Consider the following 18,600-nt stretch of genomic DNA (forward strand, 5'->3'; position numbering starts at 1 on the left):
AGATTCAAAATTTGTTACATCAGCCAGTTGGTGTTCTCGTTTTATGAACCGGCATGGTTTCTGTCTCAGGCAGTGAACGAAGATAGCACAAAAGCTACAAAAGACTTGGAAGAAAAAATTGAATCATTTCAGCATTCATCATTAAACGCAGAAAGGAGTACTTGTTCGAACTATCACAAATCGGAAATATGGATGAGACGCCTATGACCTTTGACTTACCAAGCAATGAAACAGTCAATCTGTTGGTGAGAAAACTATTCTGATAAAAATGACCGGCCATGAAAAAACGCATTTCACGGTTGTTTTGGCCTGTTTAGCTGATGGATCAAAGCTGCCTCCTGTCATCATTTTTAAAAGGAAGACACTGCCGAAAAGCATGAAATTTCCTGCTGGTGTCATCATTCGTGCACATGAAAAGGGATGGATGGACGAAAGTGGAATGATTGAATGGTTGGAGAAATTCTGGAACAAGAGACCAGGTGCACTTCTTCAGAAACCTTCAATGCTTGTCTGGGACATGTTCAAGCACACAAGACAGATGAAGTCAAAAAGGATGCAAAGAAAATGAAAACAACATTGGCTGTGATATCAGGAGGTTTAACATCAGTGTTACAACCTCTTGATGTCTGCCCTAACAAGCCGTTTAAGGACAAGTTATGAAAGATGTGGTCAGAATGGGTTTGTTCAGGCGCTGTGAAGAACTTAATGGGAATTTAATGAGGCTGGACATCGACTTGGTCGCAAAGTGGGTCAAAGACACATGGGACTAAATTTCATCGGAAATGATTGCAAAATCATTTCAAAAGTGCTGTATCAGCAATGTCATGGATGGAACGGAGGATGATGCCATATTTGAATCCGACAATGACGAGGAGAAGGAGAACAACACACTATCGGATAACCATGATGATAATGACGACGTATACGATGACAGCATGCCCATAACAGAAGCAGAGTTTTATGAATTATTTGGCAATTCCGATACCGAGCCAGATTTTGAAGGATTCTAAAAGTGACAGAACTTTTGTAATTCATGATTTTAGAATGAGGATTTTTTTAAATTTCAATTAAGACTTAACATTGAAGATAAACTGTTTTTATTTCAACATATAAATTAGCTTTCTTACTTTCATTTTCGTTAAGTCTGAAGATATTTATTTTAGTAATGTGATTTGCTTAAATAAATGTATTTAGAACTCACTTTGTGCATCTTGTGATGTAGTCTAAAACTTATGGGTTGGCTTATACATGGGTCATGCACTTTTTAATATTTTTACCTGTTCAGCCGGGGGGTCGGCTTATATGCGAATGGGCTTATACACGAGTATATATGGTAAATTACTATGTCAGTAAATTGCTATAAATTAATATGACTGCATTTATATTTATAATTTTTGTCATTATTTGTTTTGCATTCTGCCTGTATTTTCTTATTTCTCAAACATGAAATAAAAGAAAACAATTACCATAAAAAATTCACTGGGCCGCATAGCACGCTTACGGTTTATACTCTGTGGTGGTGCTCTACAGTTTCATATTTTGCATAGGGTTAGGATTTTAAAGAAAACAAACTTCCCCAGCTTTCCTCACTGGTTACACTGGCTATTATAAAAGACCTTGTATATCTTAGGTATAATTCAAAGAACCTTGAATTCCCATTATTTTGGTGTATGATTGATGGGTGTACTATGGGTTATAGAGTATACAGCTTGGCCTTACTTCAGATGTGCACCTTTCAAAAAAGTGCGAGCTCTACTTGGTCATTTTCACTTCCTGAACTTCAGACGTAAATTGTATAAAAAAGAGCCGATAACTCTTTTTACATTTTATATATTTGGTAATTCATTCATTACACTTTCAGAAGCTGGTATTGTCTAGTCTGGCAAAATTCATTTTCCCTATGTATAGTGTACTTTAGACTAATTCAGGCTGATTTTTTAACACAAGGGAGCAGTCATTTAGTTAGCAGTGTGCTTAAATCATGTAAAATTTCCAAAAGTACAATATCCAAAGAAATATAATCCACATTACATTAATGTAGCATAGAGATATGCCAACATTCTCTCCATTGTGCATGTTTTAAATGCGAACTACTTCACCTTACATACGTCACTCTCTCAAAAGTACATATCAACTGGTGAGCACCCCCATAGCAGGGGTGGGCAAACTACGGCCCACAGGCCACATGCGGCCCGCCAAGGGCTTTCATTCGACCTGACAAGGGTTTTCATGCGGCCTAAGAACAAGTTCTATGTTCACACTACTTAATTTTCTCAAGTGTAAAATTTCTTTCTAATTTTGAGAGAAATGTAACCACGCGATGCCAAATACCCACCCAGTGGGAAAAGCCATAGAAATTGATGATTTTGTTTCCCCACCAGGTGGGTTGATTGAGGTGCACGCGCGCATGAGTTGTCTTTCACTGTTCACACGCTCGTGATTGGCTGATTGCATCGTCAGTGTGTCTTGACTGTGTGTCATCAGAACCAGCGCGCTTCAGTGTTGTGTGTCCTGAAGCCAAGTCAAAAGTAGAAGCCATATCATTATCACAAAGAACTATTGTTCGTCGCATAGACACAATTGCAGTGAATCTTCAAGAACAACTGTTAAAGGCCAGTGATAGTTTTCAGTGGTTTTCTACTGCTTTGGATAAGAGTACTGATCTTCAGGATACTGCACAGTTGCTTATTTTTATCAGAGGAATTGATGAAAACTTTGACATTACAGAGGAATTGTTATCTATGGAGTCTCTCAAAGACACTTGTACTGGGAAAGATTTGTATAACAGTGTCATTAACAGTTTAATCAGATCTGGATTAAGCTTAGATAAACTGGCAAGTATTACAAATGATAGGGCTCCTTCACTCACAGGTAAACATTCTGGCCTTGTGAAGTTAACGAACAATAAAATTAAAGATTTCTCACTGCACAGTGTACTGTCCTTTCACTGCATCGTAAATCAAGAAAGCCTCTGTAAGTCTTCTTTAAATCTTAAGCATGTTGTGGATCCTGTCGTGTGTGCAGTGAATGCAATAAGAGCAAGGGGACTGAAACACAGGCAGTTCCGAAGCCTGTTGGAAGATGTGGAAGCTGATTTCACTGATGTGCTGTACCACACAAATGTCTGCTGGTTAAGCATGGGAAAAGTACTAAAGAGGATGTGGGACCTCAAAGCAGAGATTCTCATGTTTTTTTCTATGAAAGATATTTCTTGTGACTTTTCAAAACAAATGCAGAGTGAAGAATGGATTTGTGATTTTGCATTTGTTGTGGACATAATGCAAAAATTGAATGAGATGAACACTAAACTTCAAGGAAAAGGTGTATTTGCTCATGAATTGTACGTGGAAGTGAAATCCTTTCAAATGGGGCTTAAACTTTTTGCCAAGCAGCTGAATGAGCAGAACTTTGCTCATTTTCCTCTTTTGAAGACGCAGACTGTTTCACAAGCATTATCTGACAAGTACAGTTGTCAGATCACGGCTTTAAAAGAAGAATTTATCTGGAGGTTTGCCGATTTCAAGGCAATGGAACAACAGTTCGACCTGCTCAGCTCACCTTTTGCTTGTGACATTGAAACAGCTACTGAAAAACTGCAGATGGAACTGACCGATTTGCAGGCCAACAACTCCTTAAGAAGAACTTTTGAAACCAAACCCCATATTGAGTTTTATGCTTCTCTGCACCCAGGAAAGTTTCAAAATCTGAAAGAATTTGCCAGAAAGATGTTTGTGTTGTTTGCATCAACCTACATTTGTGAGCAGACGTTCTCTACTATGAAAGTTGACAAGTCAAAGAACAGATCGCTTCTCACAGATTCAAATCTTCACTTAGTTTTAAAGATCAGCACGAGCAACTTGTCACCAAATTTTGACAAACTGGTCAATGAATGTGATCAGCTATATCATTTGCACCGAGAGTCAGTGTTTATGTTACTCTGTTTATCAAATAAATGTGCTTTTTTTGAAGTTTAAGTTTTCAAATATTAACAACATATTAACAACTGAAAAATAAGTATGATGTTATTTAGAAAAACCTTTTGTTTTTGCTATTTCAAATATTAATTATTTTACTTAATGAACTATGTGGCCCGCGACAAGGTGTAAATTTGTGTATGTGGCCCTTGCACTGGAAAGTTTGCCCACCTCTGCTCTATAGTGTACTGTACTAATTCAAAGCATATTGTTTATTCCTAAAAAAAAATTTGAAATAATTTTGTTTTATTCATCCTTTTTAACCATTTTAATACCAAGTAGATTAAGAACCATATGAAATGATGCCCACTCCCTTCTCTGGATGTAAATAATGAATGTAACTATGGGCATTGTTTTCACTGCTATAGTACTGGCACTTTTTAATGAGTAAAGTACATTTTGATCAACCTTTTCAGTCATAATCATTCATATAAATATCCCCGAACAAATCGTACAACTTATCTCACAATGCCTCCCATCAAATTACGCAAGTCTTACACAGCGGCTTTTAAGCTGGAAGTTGTAATGTTCGCGGAAGAAAAAGGTGGGAATATGGCTGCTCACAGGAAATATGGTGTATGTGAAAAATGTGTCCGGGATTGGTGTAAAAAGCTAAGCTTGCATTATGCACTACAAAAAAACAACAAAACAAATCGTGGCTGCAAAGCAAGATGGATTAATATTGAGGATAAATTAGAAGAATATGTCCTGACACAATGCGCCGCATGTCGTGGAGTGAACTCTGCTGATCTCAGACTCGAGGCACAGGAAATCACAACTGAATTAGGAATTGAAAGTTTCAGTGGAAGTGTGTCATGGTGTTTTTGGTTCATGCAAAGATAGAGACTTAGTATAAGACAACACACTACTATGACACAGAAACTACGAGTAGACTTTCTGGAAAAAAATGAACAATTTCCACGAGTATGTCCAAGACAGGATTAAGACTGACAATTTGGAAATTACCACCATTTTTCATTCTGATACAGAAGATGAAGACTTCGAGGGATTTTCAGATATTGGAGATGATTAAGTGAACTTATTTTCTTAATTAGAATGTGGAACATTTCTACTACAGGTAATAAAATGAATTACACGGATGTGCTTTCAGTTATAATTGACATGTTAATTAATATGTATTATAAAACTGTCCATTTGTGTAAATTTGATACTGCATTTCACAGATATGTAAAAGTATAATAAAAAGTATTTGTAATTATTTTTCGTTTGTAACTTTTCTGTCTCTTAAATTTTCTTCACATTTCTAATTTCCCTATGGATAGCCTCATATCCCTATTGTTAGCCTCACCAAGTTGATATCATTTGTTGAATCTTGCACTCAAGAATGGTTTCAACTGGAATAATCAGGTTAAAGCTTTAGACCTTTAATTAACATGTACATAGCATGCACATCCATGTGGCTCTTGTTGCAATGGATATCATAATTAAAATAAGCATGGACTGTTTAGTCAGCTGAGTCAATTGATAACGGAATATAGCAGTGTCTTGTACAGGAGTAAAATCACAAACATGTTAGCATCGGTGATGTAATTTCACAATTGCTTGTAATATGGAATATCATACAGTGATACCATTAATAGTCATGAAACTGGAAGTTACTAGTGTAAAATACGAAGCCAAGTTATTGACCTAGCCTCATCTTATACTCCGAACTGACATATATGGATGAATGATGGAAAATTTACAAAATTAGTGAATACGACTTATATTCCTCATCGACTTATAGGCTGGAAAATACAGTACATGTATGTCATAATAATCTCTGATGATTAATGAAAACCATGGATAAGCCTGTATAACTGGACTATTTTTTCCTTATCATATAAAACAAAAATCCAGGAAATATCTTTAAAACATCATGAAAATCAATGTAAATTCCTAGAAATATACCATCACAATACCATTAAAAAAGTAAAAAGAATTAAAAAGAAAAGTATGACTAATATATGGTAATGTTTTATCATGTATACACATAAAAAACAAAGAACAGCAAATTTTACTAACAGACCTGTATCTATCCAAAAATAAATTGCATACTTCCAAAACAAAATAAATGTCATTTGACAACAAATTTATATTTTTACTTTCAAATAAAACCTGCATTTTAAATTTCCTTTCCTAACAGAAAGCAACATTTGATGATGAACAATGAAATTCATCTTAAAAACTGCCCAAATGTATTTCACGTAAGCAGAAATTAAAAACCTGATATTCTGGACCTAACATGTTACACTAATCACTACCATCTTGTCTTTTTTATCCAGTAGAATTACTCAAAATTCTTAAAAACCAACAAGTACACATCAATGTACTGTATAGACTTGCTTAAAAATGAACTCCAACTGCACAGCACCAGATCTGCCATCATGTACCAGTATACTTGGGTCTATGCAGTTTGTTAAAAGTAATCAGTACAACAAAGATCCAGATCTGCCAGCAGATAATGTACCAGTATACTTGGGTCTATGCAGTTTGTTAAAAGTAATCAGTACAACAAAGACCCCGATCTGCCAGCAGATAATGTACCAGTATACTTGGGTCTATGCAGTTTGTTAAGAGTAATCAGTACAACAAAGACCCCGATCTGCCAGCAGATAATGTACCAGTATACTTGGGTCTATGCAGTTTGTTAAAAGTAATCAGTACAACAAGACCCAGATCTGCCAGCAGATAATGTACCAGTATATTTGGGTCTATGCAGTTTGTTAAAAGTAATCAGTACAACAAAGATCCAGGTCTGCCAGCAGATAATGTACCAGAAGACTTGGGTCTATGCAGTTTGTTAAGAGTAATCAGTACAACAAAGATCCAGGTCTGCCAGCAGATAATGTACCAGTATACTTGGGTCTATGCAGTTTGTTAAAAGTAATCAGTACAACAAAGATCCAGGTCTGCCAGCAGATAATGTACCAGAAGACTTGGGTCTATGCAGTTTGTTAAGAGTAATCAGTACAACAAAGACCCCGATCTGCCAGCAGATAATGTACCAGTATACTTGGGTCTATGCAGTTTGTTAAAAGTAATCAGTACAACAAAGACCCCGATCTGCCAGCAGATAATGTACCAGAAGACTTGGGTCTATGCAGTTTGTTAAAAGTAATCAGTACAACAAAGATCCAGATCTGCCAGCAGATAATGTACCAGAAGACTTGGGTCTATGCAGTTTGTTAAAAGTAATCAGTACAACAAAGACCCCGATCTGCCAGCAGATAATGTACCAGAAGACTTGGGTCTATGCAGTTTCGCAATTAGATTGAACTTATCAGTGAGTATATAAATAAATTTATAAATATACTCAGTACATGTTCAAGTAAGAAAACATTTCCATAAAAACACGGTTTCCAAAACATTTTATCCAAGAGATTTATTTGTATAAGATAAAGCTGGAAGAAATTTCAACTGAATTTTTTTCACTGTCATTAAATAAGATCCTCCCCAAAGAAACAAAACTTAATAACCTTCCATTCAGGAGATGAAACCATAAGACACCATCTACATATTGTGTTCAGTGAGACTATTAAGTTGATATAACCATTGATATAGGAGTAGTGACACAAACATTTCAAGATAGCCTCTATTGCAGCCATGTTGGATGTCAGATCAGCTATATTTTAATTTGGGACTATGTCATAAGCAATTTGTTAGTGAAAACACCATCTTGGTCTGACTATCCATACAATGTGGTGGCCATGATGAATTTCAGATCTGCCATGTTTTCATTTATGACAATCTTCATGCCACAAAAAGTCTTCTGGTGAAAACCTTATGTTGATAAGATCATCCAATAAAAAGTAAGATTTTCAAGATGACCACATTTTCATTTAGGACCAGTCAGACCATGAGATGAAACTGTGTGAAGTTTTACAATATTCCTCCAAAAACAAAACAATTGCTCATGGCTCACACACATGAATCATCCCATAATCCCTTATTGTCTTTCATCAAACCAAAAGCCAAGCAATCAAGTCCCTGTGCCTGAAGAGTGCTATGAATAACATATCATATGTCAGGACAATTTTTATTCCAGGTGCAAGCTGTATACAAAATCTGCTATCTGTAGATGATAGACAACTGACCAATGGATGGACATCACAACATAATCTGCTCTCGCTTATTATAGCATGTGTATAAAACTTGACCCAGAAGCATACACATCTCAAAGCTCAAAAGCTAAAACAATATTGATATTAAAACTAAAATATATTTAAAGTAAGTTCTCTTGAGGCACGTCATATCAAAGGGCAGAACATGTTGAGAAAAAAAGAATAATTTTATCTGTAGGTAAAAGCAAATGTCCTTAATCAGAATCTTAGTTTTCAAAAAGAATTAAACATTTATTAAATTTTACTTTTAAAGGTAACTGAGGAGTCTGCTACGTATAACTTAAAATGCAAACCCTGGTAACCAAATATGCAAATATTACTATCTAGTTACATAACTACACGGAAACAAATGCTAAGAATAGCTTGGCAACAACATAAAAAACTGACTGACTGGGAGGCATTAAAATTACACAGCAGTTCCCTTGCTTATAAAGCCCTTCTAAAACAAACAACCCTTGACAGAAACCACTTTACTCTGCACCAAAGAAGGGAAACTATAATTCTTTCTCAACAAAATTCACCTAACAATTCACTTTAAATATATTTTTTACACTCTAATGAAGCCACCCCTCCTTATGAGGACAAAACTTGAAAAGAGGAGGAGAGGATTGTTTTGACAATAAAAATTCTAGTTATAAAGGACATACAGTCCAGTATCATTTATCCACCCCAATTCTTGATTTAATATGACTTTATATAGGAACAGTTCATAGATGATTGTAAAATCCTTGACTTATTCCAAGTTATTGCAGGGTTCAAATATGTATTTCCTGTTATCAAAATCTGCCTGATGCTACAGGGATCACTGAAGTTTGAGCTCCAAGCAAAAGAATTCAGTGAATGCTAATACATGAAAAAAACATTTATTATCTCTTTTCTCAAAATGGAGAAAAAAACTTAACTTTTTTTATTTTAAGTTTCCCAGGTGAAGGCATCAATCAAGTTATGTTGGCTTTACTTGATCCTTAAATGGACAATGTACACGAGTGCCTTGCAAGACAGCAAACTTTGAAGAACTATTGAGAAATAACCACATTTGCAAATCATCTGTCATCCCCAAGGAAAAATGCAAATATCAAATGTTAGCAGGTAAATACATGAAATTACAGAGATGTCGAACCATCTTTTTATTAAAACACAAATGAGAATCATACCAATCAATGTTAAGCAAACAAGCTGAAAATCCACTTTGTATGTAGTGTCATTACAGTTTAATTCTCTACTATGAAAACTGTTCTATTCTGTGAGACCTGAGAATGTAACACAATTGTACGTTTTCTGCCAATTTACACACAATGTGGGATGCAGAGTCATTTATGCTGGGTCAGGCACATACAGAGGACAAGAATAAAACACACCACAAGAAACTGTATGCTAATATCTGGATGTGACCACAACCAAACACCAAACAATGCTGTAACACATAAGAGAGTGGCATCATTCATTTGAGGTCACTGATGCATATGCTGTAAAGGACAATTTGTGCACCTTGCAATGTTTTCACAAAAACAAGCAGGTAATTAGCGAGAGTAAAGAATCCATGTGTGATAAGATTGAGAAATCTAATCCTTGAGGGCAAGGATTTGTGCCAGAAAGTTGGCGAGCCTCACTCCTGAAAGAAATTGTATCCCTTTGAATTAGATTTCCATATCCTGCCCAAGGCATGTACATGGGGAAGATTCTCGTCATCTAACAGCAAGATCTACCTGACTGTTGGATTAGTGTGCTTTTTTTGGTATAGTTGGATGAACAATACTAACTGGCATTTTTCCCCACTACAGCTCTGTTGATTGACATATAATTATTTAATATGTTTGATGAGTCTGGCCATAAATAAATTTTCAAATATTAAATTATAAATAAATGTCAGGTTGTATCCAGTATCACCTCCACTACTGACTTTGGATCTGGATACATGGAACTCCAGTGGGACATTGTACAAACATTTAGCAATGGACAAGTTTCCTCAAGGTCCTGTTTTGAACAGGAATCCTGAACATCCCAAAATTTGGCACTCAGCTCATCTATCCACTCACTAAGAGCTTCCCCTGTCTTCATTCCATTTATCACAGCTTTAGCTTTTAGATTCTGGGACTCACTCACACTTACTTTCAGTTTATCCTGGAATTCTTTAAAGTCTCTTGAATCATATAGGCCACTTGGACCATTGTGAATCATAATGGCTTGTGATGGCCGAAGAGGTTGGCCATGAAGTACTGCCAATGGCAATACAAGAAACTGGGTTTCTGCCACCACCTCCAACTTGTACAACAGCTTGGTTGTCCAAATTCCAGGTCTCAAAGGAGTCTTCAACTTGGGCTTAGAAGACCCTATGTAGGTCTGTGTAGGTATTGACACATCCTGAACAGCAGCTATAACCCCTATGGGATCTATCCAGGCTACAGTTACTGAGAAATCTGGGCCCTGCCCCCAGACATGTCTGAGCTGAACCTCGCTGTAGGGACCCATCAGTCTGGCATAGTTTCGGAAAATGAGCTCTTTTGGGTCAACATCAGTTCCCACCTATAAAAATTTGAAAGTTCCAATGAAACTGATGTAGCATCATTTATTTCGAAACAGGTGAATTTTCACAATTTATCTGATTTAATAATATATAAAAGTTTAAACATTACCACATTTTTACCTCTATTAACTGAGCCATGATATCTTCCATTCAGCATCATACTTTCAGTTAGAAGTTCAAATTTTTTATATCTCCATAAAATACAAGAGTACCTCCATATTTAGGTACATTTCTTTATATGTGAGAAACATTATGATGTATCATTTCTTATTTGCTCTGAAAGCACTTACCTCTGTATTTTATTGATCCTGAGTAGTGATTTACCTTTAATTACAGTAATTAAACAAAATGATGTCATGTAAATTCATAAGAAAAAATTAGATGAACAGTGACTTACAAAAGGGATTTATTAGAACAATGCAACCAACCTATTGTAAAGTTTCAGCATATTTTTCGTCAGGTTGTTCCTGGATTAAAGAGGGCTAAATAAGATTGTTCTAAGTGTTTTCTGTTGTCCAGTCAAATTAAAATTTAACAGATGGTGGAGCCTGAAAAAGTACATAACATCCCCCTTCTTGTTAATTCTGGTTGAAAATTTGTTCACCCAATATAAATATTGATTGGATTTAAAGAACTACCGCCCAGTTTCTAATCTCCCATTCATATAAAAAATCTTAGAAAAGGTTGTTCTATCCCAGCTTGTATCTCATCTGAATTCAAAGTCTTTTTAGCAATGTACAATCTGCATATTGCCCTTGCCACAGTACTGAAACTACTCTTCTAAAAGTAGTTAATGACATTCTCTCTGCTTTGGATAGCGGAAAGATTACAGTCCTCACCCTCCTTGATTTGTCTGCAGCATTTGATACAATAGACCATGATATATTACTTCACCATTTCCAGCATGTATTTGGCATTCATGATACAGCCTTACTGTGGTTCAAGTCCTACTTGGTCAACAGGACACACATTGTGTCTGCAAATGGAATACGCTCCGGCCCAGTTAATCTATGTTGTCGTGTTCCACAGGGGTCTGTTCTTGGACCTGTTCTCTTCATTCTGTACACTCAGTCGCTCTCAAGTGTCATGGATCATCATCCAGTGTCTCACCAATTGTACGCTGATGACACCCAAGTATACAAATCTAGCCACCCAACTGAAGTTGATGCTACCATCCAAGGTGTAGAAAGGTGCATTTCTGATGTGAAATCATGGATGACATGTAACAAGTTGCAGATGAATGATGATAAAACTGAGGCCATTCTGATCACAACACAAAGACTTTCTCATTCACATCCTTTACCTCAACCAATAAATATCAGCAACACCAACATTAAATTCACAGTCAGTATGAAACCTAGGTGTCACTCTGGACAGTACTCCCATGTTGCACCAACATGTCATTAACATATGCAAGGCTGCATATTTTGAGCTGAGACTCATCAGCTCCATTCATAAATATCTTTCAGTTGATGCCACTAAAACACTTGTGTGTTTATTAGTACTTTCAAGTCTGGACTAATGTGACTCAATTCTGTCTGTTTCATCTCAATATCTACTTCAGAAACTTTAAAAAGTTCAAAACACAGCTGTTCAGATCATACTTAGAGTACCATGATCAGAGCACACCTCCCCACTGCTCTGTACCCTACACTGGCTATCCATTCAATCCAGAACCAAACACAAAATTCCAACACAAACCTCAAACAATAAATATCAGCAACACCAACATTAAATTCACAGTCAGTATGAAACCTAGGCGTCACTCTGGACAGTACTCCCATGTTGCACCAACATGTCATTAACATATGCAAGGCTGCATATTTTGAGCTGAGACTCATCAGCTCCATTCACAAATATCTTTCAGTTGATGCCACTAAAACACTGTTCAGATCATACTTAGAGTACCATGATCAGAGCACACCTCCCCGCTGCTCTGTACCCTACACTGGCTATCCATTCAATCCAGAATCAAACACAAAATTTATTCTCTGCACTGTTTCACTGACGGACTCCAGTCCAATACACCTATCCGACTTCACCCATGTGTACATACCAGCAAGATACTTATGCTCCTCTTCTGACAATCGTATACTCATTATTCCCACTATGAAAATAATGTCATTTGGACAACATTCTTTTGCATACCAGGGCCCAGCAACGTGGAATGAATTGCCCACTGAACTTACACACAAAGAGAGTGATCCCATTCAAAAGTGCTCTTAAAACTCACTTATTTTGACTGCAAGAACAAACTTAAAGACCTAATAATGTTCCCTACCTTAAATATTTTTAGCATGTTTTTATGTTTTCTAATTTCATGGTGTTTGGTTTTTGAAATAATATCATTATATATGTTTATTTTATGCTATAGCTGTTGTCTAATGTTGTAAAGCGCTTAGAGCTTCTAAAGATTAGGCATTATACAAAGTCCTCATTATTATTATTATTATTATTATTATTATTATTCTATAAGCATCAAATGTGTCCTTGATATAATGAGACTGGAGTGATTACCTTTAGGTTCTCTAAGCATCCAATATTTTCTTAAAGGTCTACTAGTGTACTCACCCAACTTTCGTTTATGTGATAAATTTAATCTTCTAGACGTAATTTGTAAAGGTATTATGTCAAATACCTCACCATTACAGAAAATAATGACTACAAAAACATTGATTTTATATTGTTGGAGGTAGCATGCTCCTAGCCGATTTTGCGCTCTACAATTTCTGTAAAACAATGCGGAAGTGACGTGGTGTAGGGAACAATGCATTTATACTATGGTTGTTGGCTCAATTGCATTCAGTAGGCCTAGTTGGTACTGTGTCATAATCCATCCAGTGACAGGTGAGATAGTCAAGTTGTCAGCAGTGACCATTTGAGAGACAATGATTTTTATACTGCTATCAAATTAAAGAGTCGTTTGGCATTAAGATCAACAGATGTCTCCTGCCAAATGCAGTGCCAAGTGTGTTTTCTCAACAGATAACTCTGAGTCCATGAACAACAGATCAACAAAAACAAAGGGTTACAGCAGGCCTAACAACATGTAGACTGAGAGAAGCTTTTCAGAAGCAAGAGCTAGCGAGGGTAAAATACATTTATATATCTTTATCTTGCTATATTATTGGTTGTCAGCCCCTACCCCTTTGCCATAAATATACCTAGCAAAAGAATGATAAATGGGAGAGGGTGATTTTAGTGGGAGGGTATTTGCGAATCATAATAGCCCCACCTCTACCCCAAAAAATGAATCCAACTTTACCATGATGTGTGTGTATCCCTTGGCTTTTCCTCACCACCCCCAAGAAAACAATAATGTGGATGCCCATGCTTATTTCATTGCTATTTTCAACAATAATAATAATAATGACAAAACGTTTTCTGTGAAAGCCAAAATGTTGTGAATAGTTAATGTATTGATTGTGTTTAATTGCAAAGGCAAATTATCCAGCAGTGTTGAGCTAATGGGAGTAAATTACCTTTCTTGTCCAGATATACACCACTGCATTGATGGATGCAGGTCTATGTCAGATTCAAACCTACAAACCATTTATTGTTAGTGTGAATAGTAAGTTCATTCAGTGTGGAAAGTATAATATTATTATTCACCATAGAAAAAGAATTCTTGTAAAATACTGTTTAATGCTGTCGGTGTAAAGATTTTACCTTCTAAAGCTGCTCTAATTATATATATATATATATATATATATATATATATATATATATATATATATATATATATATATATATATCTTTTTGTTATGTACTGAATGAGAGCTTTGAGAAGAGCACCTGGAAGATAATGCTCTAGTTAGAACCAAAGACAGCAGACGGCGTGAAAAATCTTGTGCATTTAGACGTCACAATAAACTTTCCATTCATTCCCCATGTTTACATGGTTTGCATAGCTTCAAAGTTCATTTGGATTCCTAAGGCCTCACAAATTATATCAGCATACAAATCAATAGATAATTTTTTATTGTGGAAAAACTACAATGTGTTGGTAATATGTAAAACTTTATGATAAACCCTTAGTTGTTAAAGTAATGAATAAGGTTTGGTGCTTTGTCAACTATTGTTCAGACATGCAAAAGACTTCATGTGTGACTACCATATCTAATGCAAAGGCATTCACTAGAATTTGCCAAACACATTTTTCAAGTTATGCACTTATTACAGGGACTAGACACACCATCCGGCAGTATTGCTGTTCAATGTCAGACTGATATGATACTTAAGAGATCAAAGAGACTTCAAGCATTAGTGAGAGGAAAATAAATTGATTTTGATAACTATAATATATATATATATATATATATATATATATATATATATATATATATATATATATATATATATATACACTGTATATATATATTAGTAAATGAATGCACACTCCACTGCCACATATTTCAACTCATCTAGTTTAGTAATATCTTTCATTGATGCTATAGATGTGTACTGTTGTACTTCAATGATGTAAAGTGACTCAATGTATTGATAACCTCACCATTAAGCAAATGAAACATATAACGTTGTATTAACTAACTTCAGTACGATTATTAAGTGTTTTACTCGGTAGACCAAGCACTTGTCAGCTTGTTATTATTTAGCAATGATACACTTTAATTGATCATGTTCCTCATCTGTGTGAAAACCATGGTGATCAGTATACACATCTAAAATTTCACCTACTACACAGTAAATGTCCAGCAAGTAAAGAGAAGGAGCAAAGGCACTGGAAACTTTCATGTACTTGTCAGCATTCATACATGACATTCATGAAAGAAAATGAGCTTACTTTTTCAATGTTACTTAATGCAAAAGTCCATTTTCAAAATGTTGGTAAATACATTTAAGCTGTGATACAAATAACATCACATTTGAAGAAATAGAAGTAATGTTAATTTTGTCCAAAGCAATTTTCTTTCTCTTTTTCCAGAGTAATGAAGTGAAGAGCAGTTACCACATGGAGAAAGAGGGACTTTCTAGAGCCATCAAGAAACTACAGAGCCATGGTGTGGAGTCAGACACTATTATTACAGACAGGCATGTCTAGTGTGTATGTGTGTGTGTGATTTGGATTTTTAACATAGCTTTAAAAAAATTTCAGTTGTTATGATGTCTGCAGTGTAACAGTGTATAGGACAGGCATGTCGAGATACAGAAATGGATTAGAGAGAATATGACAACCATTCACTATTCTAATGGACAGTATGTTGCCATGGGTAAGTAGATATTGCAGTTTTTACTACAATGAATGATACCATTTGATAAAATCATATACAAGCACATATAGTAATATGAACAGTTGTATGTCTAAAGTTATATTTAAAGTTGGACAGTGAACCTATCACTAGGAATACAGTCAGCCCCCCCTCCAACATTAACCCCCCCCACTTACATACACGCACAGAAACTAAAACAAATCGACTCAGACTTCACAGGTTTTAATCAAAACAAAATCAATGCAGCCATTTTTTTTATATCACATATTCAAAATCATATATCGCAACAAAAAATAATAATAATATTATTATTATTATTATTCAGTCATTCAACTTTGATTAAGGGGGCCCCGAGTAGCCAAGTGGGCCATCTCACCTCTGTCTGCATGGGTTTGAGTCTCAGATTCGGCCAATGTGGGTATGTTAGAAAGCTTGCCAGTAGCTTCTCGTGGGTCAGTGGTTTTTTCTGGAGTTTTCCCGGGTTCTCCCTCCACCATTAATACTGGCCACCATGTATATATAGCCTATTGTGTATAGCCTATCGTGTGCTGAAAAATGGCATTAAACCCCACAACAACAACAACAACAACAACTATGATTTATATGTAAGTTAAAATGAATACTATTTAAATCTTGTTTCCAATTCCATTAATTCTCTTTTGTAAATTGTCAGTGTAAATATGGACGAAATTTGTCAGAATTTCTTGAATTATTGGGGGAACAGTGTTTTCTTCTTCAAACTGTGTTGAAGAATTAATGGCAGCACTGGAGGAAATAGTCAGGAAGTCAGTTGATAGTTACTGCCACCTCTATGCAGCAATATATTTACTATGACTGAAAATAGAATATATAACAAATTTCTAAACTTGAATAAAGTTATGTTATTTCATGTATTCCAGTTTTCTGTTACTTATTTCACGTTTTCAGAGTCACGACTTTTAGCATAAAATTATTTTATTACAACCATTGTTAGGAAACAAAATGAATCAAAAGTGAACATGAACAGACAGCAATATGCTTTTAATTTCATACTATAGAATCTGTTCAAGAAATAAAATTACAGTGGATTAAAGTTAAAGAATTTTTCATGACAATTTTCAAGATAATGGACACATGATTTTAGCAGGATCTTTTTCAAAATGAAAATTTGGGTAACAATTTCACAATCAAGTAAAGTGGTACGTTTTGAGATTTTATGAAAAGTATTTAAAGCATAATTTTTTTTTCTACATGTGTATACTGCATCCACTTGTCCCAAAGTTGACCCTGATAGTGGCACCAGAACTACTGAAAGAATATTTTGCATACATGTGGTCACGTACTCTGACAGAATTTCCTTGCAGCTTCCATATTGCTGTCTGTAGGCACAGTATGCTGCTTCCAGGACATATCCATCCAAGCAAACTGTCTAAAGTCCCGGATGATCAATGACACAATCCACCTTGACCTTTTCAGTCTTATCCGAAATCATGTTGATCTCTTTTCAGTATCTACATATATCAACTGTTTCTTTACTGCTGCAATTTCCACAGGTACACCAATATACATGGTAAATACACTCCATCACTCATTATTGTGTTTGAGAGCAAACTTGTGGGTAAAATGTATGAGAAGTTCTTGCTTGTGAAAGTACAAAATGTATGTATATGTGATGCAGGGTTGAACTTTTGTTTTACCTATTGTACCATAATAATGAACTGCACATTTAATCAGAAATGTATTAATCTCAAAATTTGTTTCCCCCATAAACCTTTATACTTCCTCTGCCTCTAGTATTGTACATCAAGACCTACAGAAAAAATTTATGTTTGCTAAACATCTGCATACTTGAGGGCAACATTTACTTTTTCTTTTTATTAAAATTCTTAAATTTTACTATCGTGGAGGGTAGTAAAAATTTACACCCAAAGTACATTCAGGGTCTGCATTTCATCACGGTTTAAAATAACAAACTTTCCACACCTGTCACAGCCTGAGCCTTAAGTGTTTCAGTTTTAACACCACAAGTTACTGATGAACAAAGCCTAAATGAAAATCTGCTCTTAAGACATCCAAGTTTTGCCCAAATTTGTGCCTTCTCTTTTCATTATAATACTGAAATAATAATGAAATAATAATAATAATAATTACCATAATGATATTAGTAATTACCAGAATGAACAGCACAAGTGCTACTCAGCCTCATTATTCCCTATGTTCTCTTTAGGGTCTTCATCCTTGCCAACATTCTTGTCTGATTTGGGACAAGTGGATGCATTATGGCCTAACCTCAGCAAGCAGAATCTTTTTCTAACTCATTATGTTCGTTATCTTCTAGGGGTTCAACTTCCTCACATGAAGAAAATGAGCCACAAATTCATAAGAGTCATCACTAGATTCAGCTATTATCACCACGTACACTAAACTTGAGGGACAGTACACCACTTCCAGAAATCCTATTATCACCACATACACTAAACTTGAGGGACAGTATGCCACTTCCAGAAATCCTATTATCACCACATACACTAAACTTGAGGGACAGTATGCCACTTCCAGAAATCCTATTATCACCGTAAGTATAAAAATATTTCCAGAGCATTTTCCATAAAACATTCAAGGATGCACAAATAATCTTCACTTTATTCTCTATGAGTTAAAATCTGCATTTTTAATGCACATTTCTCAGTTATTTAGCAAAAAATGAACATTCTCATATACAGTATGTATGACACTAAAGTAGACATGTAATAAAACTAGATTAATAA

General features: G+C 35.4%; 2 protein-coding genes across 4 annotated transcripts in view; one reads left to right on the top strand and one right to left on the bottom strand.

Annotated features, from left to right (window-relative positions):
• The first annotated feature begins 782 nt into the window (after nt 1-782).
• On the top strand, nt 783-8,059 carry LOC149803257 (general transcription factor II-I repeat domain-containing protein 2-like). The gene is made up of 3 exons (XM_089953910.1): nt 783-972; nt 2,485-3,919; nt 8,023-8,059. Exons 1-3 carry the CDS (start codon nt 783-785, stop codon nt 8,057-8,059), a joined length of 1,662 nt encoding a protein of 553 aa, XP_089810036.1.
• The window catches only part of LOC149803258 (xylosyltransferase Oxt-like), a 101,539-nt gene continuing 88,874 nt past the window's right edge, over nt 5,936-18,600 (bottom strand). For 2 of the 3 annotated variants that reach the window (XM_089952907.1, XM_089952908.1), the window contains exon 12: nt 5,936-10,621. In XM_089952907.1, coding sequence (XP_089809033.1) covers nt 9,965-10,621 — 657 coding nt within the window. In that variant the 3' untranslated portion in view covers nt 5,936-9,964. Of the gene's footprint in view, nt 10,622-14,104; nt 14,165-18,600 lie in introns of all 3 variants that reach the window. The other variant, XR_016420165.1, reaches the window with a different exon arrangement.

The sequence above is a fragment of the Sinohyriopsis cumingii genome, chromosome 3 (assembly GCF_028554795.1).
Source record: "Sinohyriopsis cumingii isolate HCF-2022 chromosome 3, ASM2855479v2, whole genome shotgun sequence".
NCBI classification, from domain to species: Eukaryota; Metazoa; Mollusca; class Bivalvia; order Unionida; family Unionidae; genus Sinohyriopsis; species Sinohyriopsis cumingii.